The sequence below is a fragment of the Ahaetulla prasina genome, chromosome 8, assembly GCF_028640845.1.
Source record: "Ahaetulla prasina isolate Xishuangbanna chromosome 8, ASM2864084v1, whole genome shotgun sequence".
Lineage (NCBI taxonomy): Eukaryota > Metazoa > Chordata > Lepidosauria > Squamata > Colubridae > Ahaetulla > Ahaetulla prasina.
This window is the reverse complement of record NC_080546.1, coordinates 63,485,457-63,512,122: the sequence shown is the minus strand read 5'-3', so window position 1 is coordinate 63,512,122 and position 26,666 is coordinate 63,485,457. Positions and strand designations below refer to the sequence as shown.

At 42.8% G+C, this 26,666-nt stretch overlaps 1 protein-coding gene across 2 annotated transcripts in view; it reads right to left on the bottom strand.

The window, feature by feature from the left end:
• The window catches only part of TAPT1 (transmembrane anterior posterior transformation 1), a 149,492-nt gene that overhangs the window by 80,881 nt on the left and 41,945 nt on the right, over window positions 1-26,666 (bottom strand). For both annotated transcript variants that reach the window (XM_058192315.1, XM_058192316.1), the window contains exon 3: window positions 9,343-9,461. In XM_058192315.1, coding sequence (XP_058048298.1) covers window positions 9,343-9,461 — 119 coding nt within the window. The remainder of the gene's footprint in view (window positions 1-9,342; window positions 9,462-26,666) is intronic.

Sequence of the window (26,666 nt, the reverse complement as noted above, 5' to 3'; positions counted from 1 at the left end):
CGGCTTCCAAAGACTCAGCAGCAGGCGTCTGGCCCGACTGCCTCTTCTCCGCTTCCAGCTGGGGTTTGGAAGCCGCAGAGGAAGCCAGGCTCAGTCCTCAAGGACCTGGTGCTCACCGGCTTCACCCACATCATGATCCTGGAATACAGCTCAGTTGGTGACTGGCTCTCTGCCTGACTGGAGGGGGGGGTGTCCGCTGGGAGGGTACTAAGTGGCAAGAGGTGCCAGGCGGCTGCTCTCTTGCAAGAGGGACGGGAGTTTTCAGGCAAAGCGTAGATCTCAATTGGCTCCTTGGTTTTCTGAGGAGCTGAGGGAGATGAAACGCCGGAGAAGACGCCTAGAGAGCACCTGGAGGTCTAGCCGTTCCGAGGCTGATCGGACACTAGTGAGGTCTTTTACTAAGACCTACCTAGTGGCAATGAGGGAGGCGAAACGTTCCTACGTTTCCACCCTCATTGCATCGGCAGATAACCGCCCAGCCGCCCTGTTCTGGGTGACCCGCTCCCTCCTTCGTCAGGAGGGGCGGGATGACCCCCTACAGGGACGGGCTGAGGAGTTTAATGGTTATCTATATGATAAAATCGTTCAGCTTCGGGATAGTTTAGACCAAAATTGCGATGATCCAAGTGGGATGGCGCAGGCATGTCTTGTTGAGGTTGTTTGGGATGAGTTTGAGTCTGTGACTCTCGAGGACGTGGACAGGTTGCTGGGAAGGTTACATGCAACCACATGTTTACTGGACCCGTGTCCTTCCTGGCTGGTGCTGGCTACTCAGGAAGTGACACAAGGCTGGCTCCAGGGAATTATAAATGCTTCATTGTTGGAAGGGGTTTTCCCCGCCGCCTTGAAAGAGGCGGTGGTGAGACCCCTCCTCAAGAAGCCTTCCCTGGACCCAGCTATTTTGGGTAATTATCGTCCAGTCTCCAACCTTCGCTTTGTGGCGAAGGTTGTAGAGAGTGTGGTGGCATGGCAGCTTCCCCAGTACCTGGATGAAGCTGTCTATCTAGACCCGTTCCAGTCCGGCTTCCGGTCCGGTCACAGTACGGAGACAGCTTTGGTCGCGTTGGTGGATGACCTCTGGAGGGACAGGGACAGGGGGTGTTCCTCTGCCCTGGTCCTATTAGATCTCTCAGCAGCTTTCGATACCATCGACCATGGTATCCTGCTGCACCGGTTGGAGGGATTGGGAGTGGGAGGCACCGTTTATCGGTGGTTCTCCTCCTATCTCTCCGACCGGTCGCAGACGGTATTGACAGGGGGGCAGAGGTCGACCGCGAGGCGCCTCACTTGTGGGGTACCTAAGGGGTCGATTCTATCGCCCCTCCTGTTCAACATCTACATGAAGCCGCTGGGCGAGGTCATCAGTGGTTTCGGGGTGAGTTATCATCTGTACACTGACGATACGCAGCTGTACTTTTCCACCCCGGACCACCCCAACGAAGCTGTCGAAGTGCTGTCCCGGTGTCTGGAAGCCGTACGGGTCTGGATGGGAAGAAACAGACTCAAACTCAATCCCTCCAAGACGGAGTGGCTGTGGATGCCGGCACCCCGGTTCAGTCAGCTGCAGCCGCAGCTGGCTGTGGGGGGCGAGTTATTGGCCCCAACGGAGAGGGTGCGCAACTTGGGTGTCCTCTTGGATGGGCGGCTGTCGTTTGACGATCATTTGGCGGCCGTCTCCAAGAGGGCCTTCCACCAAGTATGCTTGGTGCGCCAGTTGCGCCCCTTCCTTGACCGGGATGCCTTATGCACGGTCACTCATGCTCTCGTCACTTCTCGTCTGGATTATTGCAATGCTCTCTACATGGGGCTACCCCTGAAGTGCACTCGGAGACTCCAACTAGTCCAGAATGCAGCTGCGCGGGTGACTGAGGGAGCACCACGTTGCTCCCGAGTAACACCACTCCTGCGCAGTCTGCACTGGCTTCCTGTGGTCTTCTGGGTGCGCTTTAAGATTTTGGTTACCACGTTTAAAGCGCTCCATGGCTTAGGACCCGGGTACTTACGGGACCGCCTGCTGTTACCTTTTGCCTCCCACCGACCCGTACGCTCTCACAGAGAGGGCCTTCTCAGGGTGCCGTCCGCCAAACAATGTTGGCTGGCGGCCCCCAGGGGTAGGGCCTTCTCTGTGGGAGCTCCTACGCTCTGGAACGAGCTTCCCCCTGGGTTACGTCAAGTGCCTGATCTTCGGACCTTTCGCCGTGAGCTGAAAACGCACCTATTTATTCAAGCGGGACTGGCCTAAAATTTTATTGGGGTTATTTATATTTTAATGTTTTAAATGGTTTTAAATTCGGCCACCTTATAATATGTTTGTTTTAATTTAATATTTTAATATTTATACTGTGATTTTTTACTTGGCTGTACACCGCCCTGAGTCCTTCGGGAGAAGGGCGGTATAAAAATTGAATAAAGTAAATAAATAAATAAATAAATAAATAAAGGGAGATGGATGGATGGATGGGAGGCGGGCAAGTGCCAAGGGAGGTGGGCGAGTGCTGGGGTAGCTCCCAATCAGCTCAGCTGATCCGCAGGCTGCCATTAAGGAGCTCAGTTGCCAGTAGCTGACTTAGAAAGGGAAGGGCTGCCTTCTGTGCTGCCCTCGCACAACCCTAGGGCTTATTTTTGGGGGAGGGCATAAATTTACACCCACCCCAAAAATCAGGCTTGGCCTTATTTTCAGGACATGTCATGTTTTCGGAAAAACACGGTAAAAAGGAACTACAAGAGTATTCTGATATTAATCTAGGTCAGGTGTTGGCAACCCGCGGCTCTGGAGCCACATGCGGCTCTTTCAGCCCTCTGCTGTGGCTCCCGACGCCACTGCTGCTGTGACCTCCATGGCCTGCCTGCTGCTCTCACCGCAAAAGTTAGCACGCTTCACAATGGAGGAGATAGGGTCCCCTCCTCCTCCTGGAACCCATTACAATGTGGAACCAGAATACTACCTTTGCCCACTCGCCCCTGGCAACAGCAGTAGCGTTGGCTGCAGGGTGGGCTAATGTCTCGGGGCGGAGAGCAGGTCACGTGTCCAGCACCAACCAAGGCCAGAAGTAGCCACCTGTCGTTTCCTGCTGCAGTTGGGCAGCGAGAGAGAGACAGGTTCAGCTTGATTCAGCTTCATCTGCTCCCCTCTCCCTGTCTTTGCCCAGTTTTGCAAGGATTCAGCGGACGCTGCCTTGGTGATGTGGGGGGAGAGGGGTTCGTCCTGTACTTTGCCTGCCAAGTGTCTTCGGGGGCGCCCAGGGACTATATTTTCCGGCTACTTTGGACCAAGTTGCAAGATGCATATACGTGCCTGTTTGAGTTTGCTGTTGCTTGGGATGATGCTTCTCTGAAGTGCGAATAGCGATCTAAGGCAGCAACCTCTTGGCGCTGTGATGTAACAACCTGACAGTCATTCCTTTTGCAATGCAAGGTTTATTTTTATATCTTTCCAGAGACAGAGAGAACATGGGCGAATTTCATTACAGTAATTCCTTGGGTGTGTGGGCCGAGAAGTGGGAGAGAGGGAGGGAGGGAAGTAGAGAGAAAGTAAAAGAGAGGGAAAAGAGAGAGAGAAAGACCGAGACATATAGAGTAAGAGAAAAAGAGAGAGAGAGAGAGAGAGAGAGAGAGAGAGACAGAGACAGAGACAGAGACAGAGACAGAGAGACAGAGAAAGGGAGAAAGAAAAAAGAGACAGAGAGAAAGAAAAAGAGAGAACAAAAAAAAAGAGAATGACACAGAGACAGACAGACAGACAGAGAGAAAGAGAGAGAGGTAAACAAAATATGCGAGGCCGGGTGTGGCTAGAGGTAGCTGGGAGGGGAGGGGTGAGGCGGGGCTGGGCCTGGCCGGGCCGAACGGGGCAAATAATTTAACAACCAGTTCTCTGCCCTAATGACCAGCTAAGTAGGCATGGCTGGGGGGATGGTCATGTGACTAGGTGGGAGATGTCGAGTTGGCCACCCCCACCCAATCACACTAGTTGTTGGCTCCCAATGTTTTATGTGGGAAACAGGTCTAAATGGCTCTTAGAGTATTGAAGGTTGCAGACCCCTGATCAAGGTAAAGGGACATGCTTAATGACAGGACTGTTTGAAAATTATTGAATATTTACAATATCATAATGAGAAACAGGCAGCCTTATTAATTCTAGATGCAGAGAAGGCCTTTGACAAGGAATTAAAGCAATTTACACCTCATGGAAAGCAAAAATTGTCATTAATAGTAATTTACCGTATTTTTCAGTGTATAAGATGCACCTTTTACCCCCAAAAACAGGGTGAAAATCTGGGTGCATCTTATATGCCAAATGTAGCCCCGCCCACCTGCTGGCCCCCACCCTTCGGAGGTTGTGCATCACATTTTCCAGCGGCGGGGATTCTCATATTAGGGTGCTGCTTGGAACCAGCTGAAAACCCCTGCTGCTATGTTTTAATGAGGATGCGCAGCTCTACAAATTGCATCGGTGAATTGAGGAGGAAAACGCCGGAAAACGCAATGCAAGGAAAAACGCAATGCATGAAAAAACGCTTTTTCCTCCCTGATTGCCTGAAGCAATTCGCAAAGCCGCGCACCCTACTCCTTCTTTTCTGCAAATTGCTTCGGAGAATTGAGGGGGAAAAAGCCGGAAAATGCAATGCAGGGAGGCAACGTTCTTTTTCCTCCCTGATTGCCCGAAGAAATTCGCAAAGCCGTGTGCCCTTTTCCTCCTTTTCTGCAGTCTCACTTTCTCTCTCCTCCTGGCCAGATCTGCCTCCCGGGCCAGGAGCAGAAGCCGACTTCAGAAAAGGAGGAGGGCATGTGACTTTGTGAATTGTTTCGGGCAATCAGGGAGGAAAAAGAACGTTGCCTCCCTGCATTGCATTTTCTGGTGTTATTTTCCTCAATTCTCTAAAGCAATTTGCAGAAGAGGAGGAGGAGGACACGTGGCTTTGCGAATTGTAATTGGGGAGGACCCAGCCTGATAGGTGGGGGGGGCAACTTCCTGGATGAGGCCGGCTTTGGCCCTTACTTCCTCCTTGGTGTGATCCCCTCTGCTTTGGGGTAGAGTGCAGAAAGGAGAAAGGAAAGACGAAGGAATACCAGGCAGATGGAACTGCTTACAGTATGCTGTTGCAGAGAAGGGAGGCAGCCTTCCAGCTCTGCAGGAGGTGTCATCTCTCACAGTGTTGCAAAGTTGGCGTTTCACCTCGCTGGTGTGTTGCCACATTTGTCAGTTTCCTCTGGTATTCCTTTGCCTTTCCTTCCTTGCTCCTTCCTGCCCCCCAACTCCAAAGCAGAGGGGATGCTTTCCTTTGCATAGCATAGCAGGGAATGGGGGCGGGGTTAGGGTTGCAAAGGAAAGCGCTTCGGGGAACCAGGGAGGAAAGCATTTTCAGGTGGCAGCGCCAGCCGCATGGCGTGCTTTTGGATTCGGGGAGGAAAGCATTTTGCATAACAAGGAATGGGGGCGGGGTGGTTGATGGGTTGTTTGAAGGGAAGGGGGAAGATGCACGCTCTTAACTGCACGCGCCATGATCGATGTTGGAGGAAGAGAGGCGGAGGAGCTGGAGACGCTGATGCTTTGGCCCTCTGCCCCCCCTCAGGCTGCCCCGGATAAGATCTCCACCATCAATTTTGTTTTGTTTTATTCTGATTTATTTTAAATCCTGATACCTTTCCATATTTATCAATTACTTCCAACAAAAATCTACTTGAATTTATAGGATTTGTTAAGGTAACCACTACATCATCTGCAAAAGCTCTAACTTTGTACTCATATTGTCTAATCTTAATTCCCTCTATTTTCGTTAATTCTCGTATTTTATCTAATAATGGTTCCGAAGTCAAAACAAACAATAGTGGTGATAAGGGACATCCCTGTCTCGTTCCTTTCGCAATCTTAATAGCTTCTGTCAAACTACCATTTATTATAATCTGAGCTGTTTGCTCTCCAAAAATCGCTTTAATTACTCTACCAAAACAATCTCAGCTTTTTTAAAAGACAATACGCAGGAAAGATATTTAATTGAATGGAAAAAATGGATTGATTATATACAAAACAGATATCAGATTAAGAAATATCAGATTGCCTTTGAATAATTAGAAAGTTATTTTATTTAATGGGGAGGGGTTTGGGAGATGATAAGCTTTGGATGAGGTTAATTGGATTGGAAGGGAAAATTTTATTCTATGTTTGGTTTATGTATAACAATACCTTGTGATTGACCCGGGAAGCCGGGGGGGGGGAGGGAGGGGGGAAGGGTTTTTTTTGGGAGGGAGGGGGGGAAAAAGGGGTGAAAATGTCTTTGTTTTTTTAAAAACTTTTTCAATTAAAAAAAAAAAGATCTCCACCATCAAGCTGTTTTGAGGAGGTTGCAGATGGCTTTGTAGTACTTGCTAAGTTGGCTCTTCAGCCACAGCACCTGGCATCTCTCCACCATGCATGCCTTACAGAGGGCTTTCACTAAAAAAAGAGCCAAAGCCGGCATCGTCCAGGAAGGCACCTCCCCCACCTGTCAGTCTGGGTCCTCCCCCATTCCCTGCTACGCTATGCAAAGCACTTTTCTCCCCGAATCCAAAAAGTGCGGCTGGTGCTGCCACCTGAAAATGCTTTCCTCCCTGGTTCACCAAAGCATATTGGAAGGAAACTGGCCACCGCCTGAAACACAGCTCTGCGAATTGCATCGGGCCAACGGGTAGAGGTAGAATTCTTGTTTTCCTCCCCCCAAATTAAGGTGCGTCTTATACGCCGAAAAATATAGTAACTAACTCATGTGAAATTCAAAGTTACAAGACAAGGATGCCCCTTATCCCCCCTGCTGTTCATCTTGGTATTAGAAGTTTTGAATAGAGGTATTAGGAAAGATGATACAATAAGGGGTATAAGTATCAAGAAAGAAGTTTATAAATTGAGAGTGTTTCTTCCAAGACCCAAAAAAATAATATACAATATTTGATGAGAAAATTAAATGAGTTTGGAGCTTTAGCGGGTTTTAAAATAAACAGAAAACAACTATATTGATCAAGAATACATCATCTCAGGACATATATTGACTAAAAAGTCGGGTTTTAGGGTCAAGAAAAAGGTGAAATACTTGGGGTTATGTTGAAAAATATAAAACTGTTCCAAAATAACTATGTTCGTCTTTGGAAGGATATTAAACAGGACCTACATAGATGGGACAAATTGCACCTATCACTTTTGGGTAATCTGTAATTAAGATGAACATTTTACCAAAGATACTTTTCTTATTCCAAACATTACCAATACTCCCAACTGATAATTCATTTAAACAATGGCAGAAGGATATTTCCAAGTTTATATGGCAAAAGAAAAAACCAAGAACTAGATACAAGCTATTGCAAGATGCTAAGGAAAGAGGAGGTTTGGGTTACCAGACTTGAAATTGTATTTCGATGCATGCTGTCTGGCCTGGTCAAAAGAGTGGGTGAATATTCAGAACAAGAGGTTACTTGAATTAGAGGGCCATGAATTATGGTTTGGATGGCACAGTTATTTATCGTATGACAAAGCTAAAGTTAATGTTGAATTTAATAATCACTTTGCTAGATGTGCCATAATAAGTGTCTCGAATAAATATAAAACAAAGTTCTCTACGAAGTTGCCTCTTTGGGTGCCCCCACCCCCCGGAAAGCTTTTTTTTTTTTTTAGAAAAGAAATGGTGGTGAAGCCAGACTGGTGGATGTACAGTAAAATACTATCTTTCAACTTCAGTGACCCTACATTAAAATCAAGGAAAGAACTTGAATCAGAAGGTTGTGTTTGCCATTGGTTTATATATCAACAACTGAAAGAAAGATTTAAACTAGATAAAAAGAGTTATGGGTTTGATTTTGTTAAAAATGAATTTGAAATTTTTTATAAGATGATGTATCGCTGGCATTTAACACTGGATAAGTTAACTAGAATGTATAAAGGTATTTCTAATGAATGTTGGAAGTGTAAAAGTAAAGAAGGGACTTTTTATCATTTATGATAGACATACGTTAAAGGAAAGACATTTTGGAGTAATATTCATATTTTAATACAGAAAATTCTTAAAACAAAGATAAAGATGAAACCAGCAGCTTTTTTTGGGTATAATAGAAAAAGTGTTGGAGGAAAACTTTAATGTTATATATGTTGACAACAGCAAGACTACTGTACACCTAAAAATGGAAGGACATTTTGATTCCCACGATGGATGAATGGTTACAGAAGCTGATGAAGTTGGCAGAAATGGTTAAATTGATTGTTTTGATTAAAGAAAATACTATAAGTACCTTTGTTGCCACATGGAGACTGCTTTGTGCTTGAGGTGGAAAAAAATGAAACTTTGATTTTGGGTTTTATCAATTAGACTGCTACGTGTTTATAGAAATGGCTAGTTTATATTATTATGGAAAAGCAAAAAGTTGTCGTTTGATGTTAGTGCCTTATTTTACTGCAACAGAGGTAGTCAGAAGTCAACACTTTTTTCCCCAGCCCTTCCTCACCTCTTCCCCACTTTCCCCTCATTGTCTTCCTATTTTGTATCTTATTTTATTCCATAATAAAAATTTCTGACAATATAAATAATCAAATAAATAGATTTTTAACCTAGTGCCAGGCCAAAAAAAGAGCCAGGGTAATAAATAGAATTGTTATTTAGAGATTTAACATTTTTTACTATATTATTCTACAAGAAAATAAAATTTCAGTCGCAAATGGTGGTTTAATGTTTTCACCTCAATAAAAATGCACTTCAGAATAACCTATATTGTGTGCATTGTTAAATTAATCAAACTTTGGTTTAAAAATTACAAGTCCTTAGCCACAGATTCTTGCATTTAACATATTTCGGTTTGTAGCATTTGTTCTTTTAGTTCAGAGTTTATCTCAGATATTTATTTATTTTGGAAGTCTTAAAGAGAAATACAGTTTTCATATTATAAAGCTCTATTTCAGTGTTATAAAAAGATTCTGTATTCCCATTAGAAGAGCCATGTCTTAAGAGACATCTTAAGCATACATTTATTTATATTTGATTTATTTTAATGGACATATAGGAATTGTGAAAAATTCATGTGTATGAATCCTGGCTCTTGAAAGAAAAATCAGTAGGCTACAGTGCCAAATGAATTATAATTTAATTATACCCAAACTGCAGGATAAAGTACTTAAGGAGGTTAATGCTTCATTCACCACTTTTAGTTCTACAAATGTCCTCAGCAGCTATACAGAATTCAGCCAGGTGAATCATTGAAACAACTGGAAATGTCAGACTCTTCAATCAAGAACCAGTATTAAACTACATCACTTAAAAACAAATTAAGACCAAGGTATATAAACAATTAAACATTGTTTTTACATAGCAGGAAGAGTAAAAAACTTACCGCAAGCTATTACAAGGCAATGTGACGAACCTGAACATTGCCAGAAAAACTCGCAGCGGGAGGAGGGTGAATACATAAAGGAAAGCATCCAGGCACAAAAAGATTCCAAAAATCATCAACTACAGAGAAAAGAAAGAGAGAGATACAAGGTTTAATCAAATTTCATACTGAGCTTAATTACATGTAGAACGGATATGACTATAATCATAACCATCTTCAATAAGATGCTGTTACCTTATGCCTCCCATCGACCCGTACGCTCCCACAGAGAGGGCCTTCTCAGGGTGCCGTCCGCCAAACAATGTCGGCTGGCGGCCCCCAGGAGTAGGGCCTTCTCTGTGGGAGCACCGACGCTCTGGAACGAACTCCCCCCTGGCTTACGTCAAGTGCCTAATCTTCGGACCTTTCGTCGTGAGCTAAAAACATACTTATTCATTCAAGCAGGACTGGCATAAATAGTGGATTTTAAATTGGGGTTTTAGTAATATTTTACATTTTTAAATCTTTTAATTACCGGCCATTTAGTAATAGTTTATTTTAATCTCTTTTAATTGTATATACTCTGTATTTTATTTCGGCTGTACACCGCCCTGAGTCCTTCGGGAGAAGGGCGGTATAAAAATTTAATAAAATAAATAAATAATTAATAAAATAAATAAATAAAACAGGGCAATTTACATAAAATTATACCAAAATACAAAATTCTATTCAAGGCCTGGCAAAACCAGTAGATTTTCACAATTTAATTAGAAGCAAGAAAGGGACACCTCTCCAGAGAGGAAGTTCCAATTTTACACCAGACAAGGAACAGGGAAGTTCTCATTTAGCAAGGTACTATTTGTTTAGAGTATAAAAAAGAAGTTGGAACACATTCAGCAAAAGCTCTCTTTCTAAGCTATTGGCATCTGATCTTTGTAAATTTTCATGGCTTCAGTGACCCTAATCTTCACACAATAGATGAAGTGTTTAGATTAGATTAGTTTAACAGAGTTGGAAGGGACCTTGTAGGTCATCTAGTCCAATCCTCTGCTCAAGCAGGAAACCCGGCCTACACCATTTCTGATAAATGGCAGTCCAATCTCTTCTTTAAAGCCTCCAGTAACGAAGCTCTCACAACTTCCAAACGCAAGCTGTTCCGTTGGTTGATTGTTCTCACTGTCAGACAATGTCTCCTTATTTCTAGGTTGAATCTCTCCTTGGTCAGTTTCCATCCATTATTCCTTGTCTGGCCTTTAGGTGCTTTGGAAAACAGCTTGACCCCTTCCTCCCTGTGGCAGCCTCTCAAATATTGGAAGACTGCTATCATGTCTCCGTTGGTCCTTCTCTTCACTAGACTAGCCATGCCCAGTTCTTGTAACCATTTTTCATACGTTTTAGTCGCCAGACCCTTAATCATCCTGGTTGCTCTTCTCAACATCTTTTTTATAATGTGGTGAACAAAATTGGATGCAGTATTCTAGGTGTGGTCTTACTAAGACTTTATAGAGTGGTATTAGTACCTCACTTGATTTTGATTGTATCCCTCTGTTAATGCAGTTTAGGATTGCATTGGCTTTTTTGACTGCCGCTGCATACTGCTGACTCATATTTACCTGGTTGTCCACTAAGACTCCAAGATCCCTCTCACAGTTACTGCTATTAAGCCTGGTTTCACCCAATCCACCCACCCAAGCCTGGTTTTCTTCCTAAGAGTAAGACTTTATTTTTCTCTATATAGAATTTCATTTTATACAGCTTGTGGGTTGATGATGCGCTTAATTGAGAAGGGCCCCCAAACCTGGGTCCTAGTTTCTTCAATGGCTATTGTGACTGGAGGTAATGGGGCTCACATAGAGATTTTAAGCTTCAAAGAAGCCACAGGGATGGAACGGGCCCTGGTGTTAGGGCTAAAGAAGTAGAATCCTTATGTAAACTGGAGGAGACTGCTAAAATTCTGAATGAGTCACCTTCCCCGAGAGCAAGAAGGAATCCAGAAGGCAAACTCCCCATGGAGAGAAATCAGGGCAGTGGCACAGAGGTAGGAAAAGGACCTCCCCAAAAAGTATTGGGGACTTAAGAGAGATATTTTTTTAAAAAAGGTTTGGCTGAACTCCTCCCTCACCAACCAATGGACTGTGCCATAGAGATTCTACTCATGGCTAAATTGCTTAAGCTGAAGCTGTAGCTGTATCCAATGATTTTTGTTCATGGACAAAAATCTGGCCCAAAAATCATTCAACTAACCCAACCATGGGTAGCAGCCCGTGTCCTGTTTCATGAAAAGAACAGGATGTTTCGTCTATCTGTCGATTATAGGGGGCTAAACATCTACCCCTTCCCCCTCATGAAGAATATGCTAGTCCATTTGGCCAAAGGCAACATATTCACTAAGTTGGACCTATGAGAAGCCTACTATCGTGTAAGAATCAGGGAGGGAGATGCGATGTCTTAAAGACCCCAAAGTGGCTTGCCGCCGGACTGTCATAGCATTGACACAGGATAATGCCATGGAGGGGTCCCCGAGGAACATAGAGGTGGAAGCGCAACAGGTCCTCTGTATACATCCACAGGGTCACAGCCTTCCTATTGCTAGTCAACTCACAACGAGCCTCCACAAATTGATCCTGCTGTTGCGCCTCCTGAATCCTGGCCCTTAGGTCCACAGGTTCCTTGATAGCCATGAACCATTCCAGAGAGGTCACCATTCTTGTACTCCTTCAGGGTGAATTCAGGCTTACGGGGCAGGGTGTCCACACACTGATTCCACCCACTAGGGATGTATGTCACCCTGAAATTGAACCAAGCAAAGAATAATGACCATCACACCCGTCGCTGATTCAGTGTCCTCGCTGTCCATAGGTGCTCCAGGCTCTGATGGTCGGTTCGGACCTCAACTTGATGGCAGGCTCTCTCCAAGTGGTGTTGCCATTCTTAAAGGCAACCTTGACCGCCAACAGCTCCTTGTCCTAAATCATATAATTCCTTTCCACTGCCGCCAGCTTCCTGGAACAGTAGGAGTGTAGGCCTGGAGGAGCACAGCACTAATGGCTACATCCAATGCATCTGTTGTGTCCCATTCGCTTTCCCCGCAGCCGGGGCCTTCTTATCTCCTTCTGGACGCTGAGGAATGTCCTGGCATGCCTCCAGGCCCCAGCCCTGGCACCCTGCCCAGACAGGCCGAGGAAGAAGAAGTGCTTCCAGCCCCCAGCCCTGGCTCCATGCCCAGGCAAACGGAGCAACTAGACCCCTCCCCCTCCCCCACAGCATGTGAGCCTGAGGAAGGTCAATTACCAACAGCTGGAGCCTGGAGTGACCCTCGCTTCAGGAGAATTGATAGGCGGCATCAACAGAAGGAAGGGAGGGGCAGGCCTGGATAAGTGCTGAGTCATGGAGCCACACCCCATGGCCTATATAAAGGATCTGCTTTCTGGCATTCTCTGAGTCAGGCAGTCTACCTTATATTGCTGAAGTCACTTCCTGGTCTCCTGCCTGCCTTGAGAACTTTGCTAGGACTTTGGCAGAGCTGCAGAGGCACACCTGATTCGGATTTCCCTGACCCGGCTGTCAGCGGAGGAGTGGGACACGACAGCATCCATCTCCACTAGATCTCCACTACAAACGGCCATAATGGATCAGGATGCTTGGGAATGAGCTCGGAAGCAAAGGTGGCCTTGATGGGTTCGAAGGCCCCTTGCTCCTCCACCCCCCATCGAAACTTTACCCCTTTCTTGAACAAAGTGGTTAGAGTGGCAAAATGGGGAATGAAGAGCCAAAAATAGTTGGTGAATCACAACAGACAATGCATCTCCTTCATGCACTGCAGGGATTGCCATTGCTGCAGTGCCTCCTCTTTCTCCTGCTCCATCTCCCCACCCTCTGGCGAGATCTGGTAGCCCAAGAAGTCAATGGTGGTCTGCATGACCTAGTATTTCTCCCATTTTGGCAAAGAGGTGGTTTGCTCACAGGTGCTGCAAGACTTGCCAGACATGGTCCCAGTGCTCCTGCGCAAAGGACAAATAGATGAGGATGTTGTCCAAGTAGTCAACCATGAACCAGTCCAGCAGAACTCAGAAGACATCACGCATGAAATACATGAACACGTTGGGTGTGTTGGTCAACCTGAACAACATGACCATAGCACGTCAGGAAGGCCATCTTCCACTCTAATTAGGACAAGATTATAGAGTCCCTGCAAGTCCAACTTAGTAAAGATATTGGGCTGGTGGAGCCACTCAACGAGTTTATTAAGGAGTGGGAGCTGGTACTGATTCCGTACTGTTATCACATTGAGCTTATGATAGTCACATCACAGTCTGAGCTCCCCTGACATCTTAACAAATAGCACTGATACAACTAATGGGAAGGTTGAAGGCCTGAGGAACCACTTCTGGAGATTCTTATCAATGAAATCCCACAAGGCAAGGCAGAGGTCGGCCCCGAGGCGCCTCACTTGTGGGGTGCCGCAGGGGTCGATTCTCTCGCCCCTTCTGTTCAACATCTATATGAAGCCGCTGGGTGAGATCATCAGTGGCTTCGGTGTGAGGTACCAGCTGTACGCTGATGACACCCAGCTGTACTTTTCCACACCGGGCCACCCCAATGAAGCTATCGAAGTGCTGTCCTGGTGTTTGGAAGCCGTATGGGTCTGGATGGGGAGAAACAGGCTCAAGCTCAATCCTTCCAAGACAGAGTGGCTGTGGATGCCGGCATCCCGGTACAGTCAGCTGAGTCCTCGGCTGACTGTTGGGGGCGAGTCACTGGCCCCGATGGAGAGGGTGCGCAATCTGGGCGTTCTCCTGGATGAACGGCTGTCTTTTGAAGACCATTTGACGGCCGCCTCCAGGAGAGCTTTCCACCAGGTTCGCCTGGTGCGCCAGTTGCGCCTTTCTAGACCGGGATGCCTTATGCACGGTCACCACGCCTCGTGACGCCTCGCCTGGATTACTGCAATGCTCTCTACATGGGGCTCCCTTGAGGGGCATCCGGAGGCTTCAGTTAGTCAGAATGCGGCTGCGGGTGATAGAGGGAGCCCTCATGGCTCCCGTGTTACACCTATCCTGCGCAGACTGCACTGGCTACCTGTGGCCTTCCGGTGCGCTCAAGGTGCTGGTGACAATCTTTAAAGCGCCCATGGCATAGGGCCGGGCTATTTACGGGACCGCCTACTGCTACCAAATACCTCTCACCGACCCGTGCGCTCTCACAGAGAGGGACTCTCAGGTGCCGCCAGCTAGGCAGTGCCGTCTGGCGACACCCAGGGAAGGGCCTTCTGTGGGGGCTCCCACCCTCTGGAACGAACTCCCTCCAGGACTTCGTCAACTTCCGGACCTCCGAACCTTTCGTCGCGAGCTTAAAACACACTTATTCATCTGCGCAGGACTGGATTAGATTTTAAAGTTATGGGTTTTAAGGGGTTTTTATTATTTATACTATTTTAAATTTGGGCAATAGAATAAGTTTTTTAATTGTTGTTTTTAATCTGTATTTATATGTATTTTAACTGCCTGTGAACCGCCCTGAGTCCTTAGGGAGATAGGGCGGTATATAAATTTGAAAAATAAATAAATAAATAAATAAATAAAGGCCACCAACTCTGGTTCCGAGAATGAGTAAATCCAGCCAACAGGTAGCTTGGCACCAGGCACAAGCTTGATCGGGCAGGCATAGGGTTGGTGCGGTGGCGTAGTCAGCCAACTCTGCTGATACATCCAAGTCCAACCCTTCTGCCACCACCCCTTGTATTTAGGGGATGAGTGGTACTCTTCAGGCTCGTGAATCGCACCACTTCAGATCACCAAATGGCCTACAGATCATGGGCCTGTAACCACTCCAACGAAGCATCAATGGGAAGTGTGGCACAGCAGCCACGTAAAATGCCAACTCCTCCACATGCACCCCAATACACATGTGAAGGGGTCTTGTTGATTTGACCACTAGTTCTGACTTAAGTGGCTGACCATCAATCATCTCCATCAATACTGGCAGGGTTACAGCTGCTGCAGAACGCACCACTGCATGGCAAAGTCGGAATCCATAAAATTGGCCGTGGCCCTAGAGTCCACCAAGGCTGGAACCTCCATGACTCCCCAACCCAACAAATACACCATCACTGTTAGAACAAGGTACATCGAAGGAGTCGGTCATGGAGGCTGGGGGTGGTCCATCTTGAAGTGAACCCAGCCTACAGAGCCATCTAGATTGGGCCCTGCCCATTTCCCGACGCTACTCTCGCCACTGGTTTGGTCAGTTTTGCGGGGCACATGGCCACTATATGATCCTGTTCCACACAATACAAGCAAAGATCTTCATGGTGGTGATCTTTCTCAGCGTGAGTCAGGCACAGTTGAACGGCCCCCAATTGCAAAGGCTCTTCTGGTGCTGATGCCACCAACATCTTGGCAGGTGCAGGTGAGGCCTCCGTCCATCGTTGCACCCGTCGCTGCTGGAGTAGTGCATCAATGCATAGGCATAAGTGCATGAGGTCCTGAAGCATATGGGGGGGGGCAATCAGTGTGTGCCAACTCATCTAGCAGTTCTGAGAACTGGTCCATTAAAATGGCTTTGTTCCATTGAAGTTCCTGGCTGACAATTCACTAATGTAATCCGTGAGTGGTCTAGTGCCAATATCATCCCCCCTCTTCCTCCTCTTGGGTCTTCTGGGCCTCACCGGTAGCAGCCATAGTATGTGGCTCGTGTGCCTGAACTCGACCTTCATCTATAGGTCGGCATGACCAGGTTCTTCGCTTTCCTGCTCGTCCTCAAGCTCTTCCAGTTCCGACTGCCTTTCTTTCTGTCAGCTGCCTAATAAGTCGTCCATCTGGTTCTTCCTTCTCCGATGGACCACCTGGATCTTGATGAATCTCCCAGGCTCCTGATCTCTTCTGTACATTCAGATAGGTCCAGCCTGGGGGGGGGAGGAGCCCTGGACAATGCTTTCCCCCAGCACTCAGCTTCCTCCTGGTCACTGCCTTGGGCTGACATTTTGTGCATGGTCCCCACGGTAGGGGAGTATGCCTCTCCGGGTTGACTGATTTTGCAGATTTTGCCTAATGTAAGGACCTGCCCCAGCTGGTCCCCGAGGAAAGCCAACTTCTTGACTCCATTGAGTTGAATCTAAATAACTTTTACTGAGAGAGTGTGGTTGAAATTAAGTCAGGCGAAACCTGAAAAAGCTCACGCAAAGTAACAAGCAATTATTTCATGTCCATAAACCCAAACCCCTGACCAGTCCACTGGCAGTCAATGTGATGCCGCAAGGTTGTTTTGAGAATGCTGAGGTGCTAGGCAGAAAACGGTTCCCTCTCAGGGCATGACAGCCTTGAAACCAGGCTGGAACCAGCTGGGAAGGAGTCTCCTCTCTCCCCAAAGACAATTCCCAAGCAATTACAGCAAAAGCAAAAGCATGCAAAAAATGCCAGCAAGCCATCCTCCCTCCCCCTCCCAACAGAATTGCAAGATACAATACTGGACAGGACACTTTCAAGCAATCAATTAATCAATTAATCACATTTACACCTTACCATCTCTCCAAGCTGAGTGGGCACTTATTATCAACTGACTTTGGAATCCAGTTTCTATATAAGCTAAATATACACCTTAGCCCAGAAAGGCAAGATCTGAACCTTGGTTATACATCTTTGGCTGAGAAAATATTTTTAAAAATGTCATGCAACATACAAGGTGTAAATATAAAACAATTCTATCATGGTTTTAATCAATTAAAAACATTTTAAAAATTCCACTAGTTGGATGTATAGGTTTTCTAGCACCTATGACACATTTATATATCTCTTTGCATAATTTTCCCAATTTCTAAATTGAGTAAGATTAGATTCAAAATAAGCAGCACAAATTCCTACATTGTTAAAGCAAGAGAAACATTTAAAATATTTCAACTGGAAAATAAAAATTCAACTTAAACATTTCAAAAATTGTGATAATATATCTGATTGCTACTATAGTTTTCTTGAGCCCACAATTTCAGTTATAAATCAGGACAGTCATATAATTCAGGTCACCATGTGACTGAATCCAATTTTACAACCTTTGCAGCACAAACTGAGCAGTTATTAAACAAGCACATGATTTGTTATTGGACAGCCTTTGCCAGCAACCATAAGTAAACACTGGTTTCTTGCAAAAATGTCATAAATCACAGTCAAATGACTGTAGGGAGACGCAAACAGCCAGAAATGCAGGCCAGTTGCCACATCCCCAAAACGCAATCACATAACTGCAGAATTTGAGTTGTCAGAATTTTGAAGTTGAGTCAGAAGTCCCATTTTTGGTGTCTTGTAACTTTGGTCTTGTGTCAAGGGCTACCTGTTTCAGTGTTGGCACAAGAAATAATGCACATAAAATTAACAATCTTGTCTCTTATTTAATCTCCTTCAAAAGCCTTCAGTGTTGATTTGGTCATCGGCAACCTTCCCAATTGGCTTGTCAGGCAAAGTCAATGGGGAAAGCCATATTAGCTTAACAACTGTGATTCACTCAATAACTACAGTGATTTGCTTAACAACCGTAGCAAAAAAGGTTACAAAATTGCAAATAACTCTCTTAACCAACCGCCTTGTTTAAACAACTGAAATTCTAGTCCCAACTGTGGTTGTAAGTTGAAGACTACCTGTACTTCCAAGTAGATACAGATTCTGGATCAGGCCAATGTAAGTCAGCTAACTTTACAATATTTAGAACCAACTCTTAAATCAACTTATTTTTAACTCTTATAGTTTAACTCTTTTTAAACGTTTTGTTCCCTTTCTGTTTTTCCTGCCCCAATTCTTAGGTGCTTTTCCTTTCCTAAGTAGTGACACTTAGTTTAGTACAGATGAAGAAATGTGTATATGCACAAGTATGTATTGAAGGGAAATTGGTATGATAAGAAATGGAAGATGCGAAATATTCTTATCCATATCTCAAATGTTAATTCCATTAACTTCAATGAAAGTGCTTCCATACACGTTGCACAGAATTTCAAAGGGTAGGCAACAGTGAATGGGTTCTAGAAGGTGCAGGAAGATCTTTTAAGAAGTGTTGTCACTGGCAGAAAGTAGAGTTACATTTAATAGGGGAGGTACTTCTTCAGATTTAATAGTAAAGTAGTAGTAAGTAGTAAAAATAGAAAGTATGACTTCTTTGCTCATTAACAAATCTTATTAACCATGAAATATTTTATACTATCACCAATATTTCTAAAAAGCAATTCGACGGAGGTTTTAATCATACAACAGTTCATTCTGAATTAATTTTCAGAGTTTGAATTCCAGAATAATTTGAACTGTTTCTGGAAATGACTTGAGCTTAAAAAAAGAGAGTAAGTTATGATTTTTTTCACCTTGTCATTTCTAAATATATTGGAAGTTCATTCTACAATGTGTGCACAATTATTAGGCAAGTGAGTATTTTGACCATATCATCATTTTAATGCATATTTTCCACCTCCAAGCTGTAGAAACTTGAATGCTTAGTGGATTTAAGTATATCAGGTGTGTTTTTGTGAAAATGGGAAGGTGCGGCTTAAGGAAATCAACACCCTACATCAAGATATGCATAATTATTAGGCAGCTTCTTTTCCTCAGGCAAAATAGGCCAAAAAGAGAGATTCAACTGACTCTGAAAAGTCAAAATTCTAAAAAGGCTTTCAGAGGAATGCAGCACTTTTGTAATTGTTTTAGATCACAGATTTGTTTTGTTGCAAATAATTAACAGAGTCACAAGAAATGTGTTGAGAAAAAAAGATGCAAATTAACTGCCAAATATTTGAGAAGAATCAAATGTGAAGCTACCAGGAACCCATTATCCTCCAATGTTGTCTTATTGCAGAACTGCAACCTACCTGGAGTGCCCAGAAGTACAAGGTGTTCAGTGCTCAGAGACGTGGCCAAGGTAAGGAAGGCTGAAACCCAACCCCAGTGAACAAGACACATAAACTGAAACAGAAAGACTTGGCCAAGAAATATCTGATGGCAGATTTTTCTATGGTTTTATGGACTGATGAGGTGAGAAGTGATTCTTGACAGACCAGATGGATAGGCCCATGGCTGGATCAGTAACAGGTACAGAGCTCCACTTCGACTCAGCCGCCAGCAAGGTGGAGGTGGGGTACTGGTATGTATTGGTATTATTAAAGATGAGCTGGTTGGACCTTTTCAGGTTTAAGATGGACTCAAAATTAACTCCCAAACCTACTGCCAGTTTTTAGAAGACACTTTCTTCAAGCAGTGGTACATGAAAAAGTCTGCATCTTTCAAGAAAACCATGATTTTTATGCACGACAATACCAATAGTAATATTTAGATTAAGAATGGAGTAATTAATCCTTTAATAGTGCTTAAGACTTATATACCACTTTACAGTGCTTTACAGCGCTTTACAGCCCTCTCTAAGTGGTTTACAGAGTCAGCATATTGCCCCCAACAATTTGGCTCCTCATTTTACCCACCTCAGAAGGATGGAAATCAATCTTAAGCCTGGTGAGATTTGAACTGCCAAATTGCAGGCAGCCAGCAATCAGCAGAAGTAGCCTGCAATACTGCACTCTAACCACTGCGCCATTATGGCTCAATCTATGCTCCATTGCATGCATTGAAGTACTCCACTGCGTGGCTACCAGTAAAGGCGTTAAGATGAAAGAATAATGACATGGCCCCCTTCCTCACCTGACCTAAACCCTATTGAGAACTTGTGGGCCCTTTTTAAAAGGAGCTTTACAGTGAAGGAAAACAGTACACCTCTCTGAACAGTGTCTGGGAGCCTGTGGTTGCTGCTGAACAAAAAGTTGATCATCAACAGATCAAGAAACTGACAGATTCCATGAATGGAAGACTTATGACTGTTACTGAAAAGAAAGATGGCTATATTGGTCACTGATTTTTTTTTAATGTCAGAAATGTTTATTTGTGCATTTTGAGTTGTTTGTTTATTATTCTCATTTTAACAGATGCAAATAAACAAATGAGATGGGCAAATTTTCATTTTTCATTTAGTTGCATAATTCTGCAAACTAATAGTTGCCCAATAATTGTGCATATTCTCTTTAAAAAGCAAAAACCTCACTTTTACACTCTTAAATATTCAGGTTTGAGGTTTATTAACATTTTGGATTGACAGACTTCCTGTGGCTCCGCTGGTCGTTGAAGATGGTCTTTTTAGACCGCCAGCCCTGGATCGCGTAGAGCCGCTAAGACAGCAAAAATCAGCTGTCTAACGGCTTGGAAACCAGACCTCAACCCCATTTGTGGATTCCGTTTGAGAAGAAAGGAAATGGCATCTGAGTATAATGGGCGTGAAAGTGAAAGTCAAAGAAAGTTATTAACAAAAAAAATTTTTTTTTCCTCTCATCTACAATCAACACAATGAAATAAAATGGCGTTTACTTGTTGAGAAAGTGAAACTGAATGGAGATTTTATCTTATTGTACTGGACTGTGGATTGTTGGATTATTTTAGTTTAAGTATTTTATAAGGGGATTTTCAGCAAGAACTTTGCCATGAAGGTTTTTTCAGAAGAATGGATTCGTGACTTTATACAGGATTATACAGAAAGAATGTATTTAATTACTCAACAATACGAATTGGAAAAAATGGCGTTTTGGATGAGAGTTTGGAGGAAATTAACCAAAGTAATCAGGACTTGGAATATGGAATGGATGTAAAGAAGCCTTTTTTTAAAAGTTTGGATGAAAAGCCTGAATTTGTGCTACAGGAGGCTGTCTCCCGAAATGGAAAAATTCACAGGGTTAATGCTTTCCAAGAGTTCTCTTTTCGGATTGAGGGAATATACGGCAGTAACTCGTGGATTCTTGGACATAAGGAACTATTAGGAAATATTGTGACTGACTTTTCAAAAGGAGTAATGAAGGAAAGACAGAGACTAATGCATCAAAAATGGCAAGAGACAAAAGTATCATTTTTGAAAGAATTTTTTTTTTTTGAAATATTAACAGAAAAAGATTTTAGCGTTTCTGAAAGACAATACGTAAGGAAGATTTGGAAGAAATGGGTTGATTATATGTTTTATAACCATCATAAACGACTAGATATTTGGACTTATACTGGATTTTGACGAGGAAGGACTAAAGTTGAATAGATATTGTAATTTCCCTGTATTGAAATTTTATAATCTGTTGTATTGAATTTTAAATAGAATATTCTCGAAAGATCTTATGTAAGAAAGACTTGGGGGGGAAATTATATGGTTATAGAAGCTATAAGGGAGATATTCTCTGAACTGGATTGGATTTTTATGCTTTAGCTGGTTTTAAATATTTTAGGATTAATTTGTTCTACTGATCTATATATTTTATTACTGTTTATTGTTAATTTTTTGAAGGATTTTGGTTATGTAAGGAGGAAGTCAGAGCTAGAGAGGGAGAATTGGTATAATAGTTTTGGGAAAAAAATTTTTTTAGCATATGTTTGTTTTATTTTTAACTATACCTTGTGTTTGTTCCGGGAAGCCAGGGGGGGAGGGGGGAGGGGGTTTGTGAAGGGAGAGGGGTTGGGGGGAAAGGGGAAAAAAAATTTTTGTAAAACTTTTTGAATTAAAAAAAAAGTTATTAACACTGTTACAGTTTATAACTTTGCTTAAACTTGCTGGATTTTACGTTTATATGAAGAAACTATAATGAAAGCTGGAAGGATTATACAACTGACTTATTTAACTTAAATACTGTGCTTACGAAAATACTTTGACTTTGTTTCAAATTATAAAATTAAAGTAAGATGGCTTCTGTACAAATACAGCCTGCTGTTTTCAAGGAAGTTGGAGCACCATTAGTTCAACTATATAAATTACAAGAGGAGCTGAAGGCTCAAATTTCTGTTCGGGATAAAAAGATTAAGAAAATTGAGGAGAAAATATTGAAAATTAAAGACTTTGTTGCAGCTGAGGATGAAGAGATAAGAGAAGAAGTGGTGGCAGCATTTAAGACTTTGGTTGAATATATAAAACAATTGGATGGAAAAGTGGAAGAGATGGATCAAGTTAATTCGAACTTGAAAAGCAAAATAGAGGAGCTTCAGACCAAGGCGGAGAATATAAAGCAGTTGGATAATAGAGTTGAAGAAATTAATCAAGTTAATTTGGACTTAAAAAATAAAATAGAAGTGCTCCAGATCAAGGCGGAGAGAGCAGAACAAGAGCGGGTTTTGTTGCAATACAGAGTTATGGAATTTGCATTGAGAGTAAGAGGTTTGAAAGAAAATAAACGAGAGGACTTAAAAAAGATTTTTGCAGAAGCTTTTGCACAGCTGATTGGACAGAAACCAGTGGACTTTGAAATTCAAATTGAAAAAATTTACCGTGTTAATTCATGGGTTGCAAAGCAGAGACATTTGCAAAGAGATGTAGTAATTTATTTTACATCTAGGAAAATTAGGAATGAAATTTCACAAGTTTCTTATAGAAATAAAATTCAAATATTGGGACAATATTGGTATTGAACGAAATTCCTCCTAAAATGTTAATAAATAGAAAAGAATATGCTTTTTTGGTGGATCAGCTTAGGAAACTCCAGATACAGTACAGATGGAATGTACCAGCTGGATTAACAGTAAACTATAAAGGAGGGAAATATTGTCTTAATACAGTTTTTAAAGCAAGAGATTTTTATATTAAAGTATTGAAGGTTGGAAGTTTGCCATTGTTGGAAGTTAAGATGAAAGGAGAGGTGGGAATGGTTAAAAAAGGGGAAAAGGAAGCAAAGCAATACAACCTAAAATTGGGGCTGTAAATTTGGGAGAAGAAACACAGAAAGCCGTAGGGAAGGATCAAAGTATGATTGTAACTATTAAACGTAAAGAGCAAGGAGTAAAGAAGTAATATTTTCAAATGAAAAGACTTTCCTTTCATGGGATAGGGTAAATTATAAGGGTTATTTTTGAATATAAAAAGTAGAAAGAATAAGTCATATTTACTTTTAGCAAGGATAGTTAAACTAGATAGATTAGGGTATGATGGATATATAAATTTGAGGGACTATAAGATATATTGAAACCTTTTGATAGTGTAATACTGTGTGGGGATAAGAAATGTAATTAGTTATGGATTGTATGATAAATGAGGTGTAAAATGTTTAGAAATTTATAGTGTGGGGAATATGGGGAAGAATATGAAGTAAATGTTAAATTTATATAAGGAAAGACGATGTTTATTATTATGTATGATGGATATATAAATATGATGGATTATAAGGTATACTGAGGAATAATTTTTGATATTACAACATTGGAAGATGGGATACTGTTTATGGATGGATTTTAAACTTAATGAGAAGGAAGAATTATCAGCATATTTGAAAGATTATTTTTGAAAGATATATATATAATGGAGATTGAAATAACAAAATACTAATAGCTTTTAAATGAATAGAAGGTAATTGTATTAGTATTAATATTTTCCTTTTTCTTCTTTTTTTATGGAAAGAGGAGTTGAGGTTCAAGAAGAGGGATGGGATTTTATATTAATTAGTATATTTTAGTTTATGATTGTTAGATACGATACCCTGTATTTGCTCTGGGAAGTCGGGGGGGGGAGGGAGGGGAAGGGTTAGGGTTGGGGGGATGGGGGGATGTATGGGGGAAAAATCTTGTAAAACTTTTTCAATAATAATAATAATAATAATAATAATAATAATAATAATAATAATAATAATAATAATAATAATAATAATAATAAAAAATTTGGATTGACCAAGAACACTGTAATTGTTCAGTAATAAAATTAATCCTCAAAAATACAATTTGCCTAATAATTATGCACACAGTGTACTTGATCATTAGGTTCTAATTTACTGACTTTCTGCTGACAAAAGTTTTTTTTGTCTCAATTTTTTTTAAAATCTGAAATAAATCTTCTAAAAGACAGCATTTCAACTGTCAGCGGCCAACACAATTTCCAAAGGAATCTGGCCAAGCCAGCTAAAAGCTTGTGCTGTCAGTGTTCCAGAAAGTCCCCAACTCCAATTAAAATTCCGAGACAAGCATTTCTCAAAGTCCCTTTTGTTAGAGTAGGTATACTGACACATCTGGGAAAACTCGAATCTGAGAGTTCCAGGTTTTCCCTCAGTAAATCAAAATCCCAAATCCAGCCTCTGCACCCACCTGTGACCTTGACCGAAGGGAAGAATGCTATTATGTCTAACTGCAATCACTCTTCTAAATCCCCCTTCTTACTTTCCTAAGCACAAAAAGTTGGCAGTGGAGAAGCATCTGGTGCTAATATGGCTTCCAAAGCTGACAGGCATTCCACCCCCCCCCCCAAGGAAAAACCATGCTCTAGAAAATAAAATGGACAAAACACAAAAGAAGAGAGTTAATACGTTCATAAATCCACTTAACCCCCTCTCCCCCCTCCTGGAGCACCCTTCGATTTGTCAGGAAACATGAAATTGTTTCACTAATCTATCAGCTTTCAGATCCCAATTTTTGACCATGTAGCTTCTGACAAAAGAATACCCGAGACAAGGCAGAGGGTAGTCTATTATAGGCAATGAAGTGTGCTTGTTTGGAGAATAAATCAATGACAGTCCAAATCACGGTGTTTCCTCTGCTTTCTGGCAGTTCAACAATAAAATCCATAGCAATCTCCTCCCATGGTTGCAAAGGTTCTGCCACTTGCTGGTGAAGACCAGGGGCTTACCCAGTCGGGATTTCATGATGGCACAGGTAACACAGCTTCTAACATAGTCCTCTATGTAAGTTTTCATCCTTGGCCATCAGGACTGCCTTCTAACTAAATGGAGGTGTTTTTAAGTGGCCCCCTAGTTGAGAGTCGTAACTACGTTTTAGGACTAGCAGTCTCATGCAGCGGGGCACATATATCTTACTCCTTTTCCAAGCCAGTCCCACCCCCCATCCTGTTTTCTTTGAACCAGGCATCATCTGATAGCTCAGCTTTTAACTTGTCTTCAGGGAGGTCGGAATGCAGCCTGGTTTGTGCCCTAGTGCGTGCTTGGGCAGTTGGCTGAGCTTCAGAGATCATGGCATGTACTACCTCTTCTCATCAGCTGTCAAATTGGGGTTCCCTGGACAAAGCATCACCAAGTAGGTTTCTCTCCCCACTCCCCTTGGGCATGTATTTTAGCTTGAAAAAGTGTTTAAAATACTGAGCCCAGTGAACTTGCTTGGGGGAAAGCTTCCAAGGGGTCTTTAGCACCTCAAGGTTTTTATTATCAGTCCATATCTCAAAAGGCTCCTTAGCCCCCTCTAAGAAATGTCTCCAGGATAAAAGAGCCCATTGCACTGCAACAGCTTCCTTCTGCCAAACCACCCACCTGCGTTCCATGTCTGTTAACTTTTTGGACACATACGGACAAGGCATTAATTCATTTTGAGCGTTTCTCAGCAGTAGGACAGCTGCGACCACTATGTCACTGGCATCAGCTTGGACTATGAACGGTTTGTCTGGGTCAGGGTGTTGGAGGATCGGCTCTGCCGCAAACCACTGTTTTAATTAATAATAATAATAATAACAGAGTTGGAAGGGACCTTGGAGGCCTTCTAGTCCAACCCCCTGCCCAGGCAGGAAACCCTACACCATCTCAGTCAGATGGTTATCCAACATTTTCTTAAAAATTTCCAGTGTTGGAGCATTCACAACTTCTGCAGGCAAGTCGTTCCACTTATTAATTGTTCTAACTGTCAGGAAATTTCTCCTTAGTTCTAAGTTGCTTCTTTCCTTGATCAGTTTCCACCCATTGCTTCTTGTTCTACCCTCAGGTGCTTTGGAGAACAGCCCGACTCCCTCTTCTTTGTGGCAACCCCTGAGATATTGGAACACTGCTATCATGTCTCCCCTAGTCCTTCTTTTTATTAAACTAGACATACCCAGTTCCTGCAACCGTTCTTCGTATGTTTTAGCCTCCAGTCCCCTAATCATCTTTGTTGCTCTTCTCTGCACTCTTTCTAGAGTCTCAGTGTCTTTTTTACATTGTGGCGACCAAAACTGAATGCAGTATTCCGAGTGTGGCCTTACCAAGGCATTATAAAGTGGCACTAACACTTCACGTGATGTTGTTGTTGTTGTTGTTGTTTGTTGTTGTTGTTGTTATTTATTATTTATTATATTTGTATACCGCCCTTCTCCCGAAGGACTCAGGGCGGTTCACAGCCAGTAAAAAAGACAAAATACATACAATATAAACTAAAAACTATTTAAAAAACTGATTCGATAATGGCCTAAAAATTTTAAATACAATTTAAAACCCCGTTTAAAACCCCTAATTAAAAAACCCTAGATTAAAACTATGTTCAAGCTAGTCCTGCACGTCGAAACAACAGCGTCTTCAGCTCGCGGCGGAAGGTCCAGAGGTCAGGGAGTTGACGAAGCCCCGGAGGCAGCTC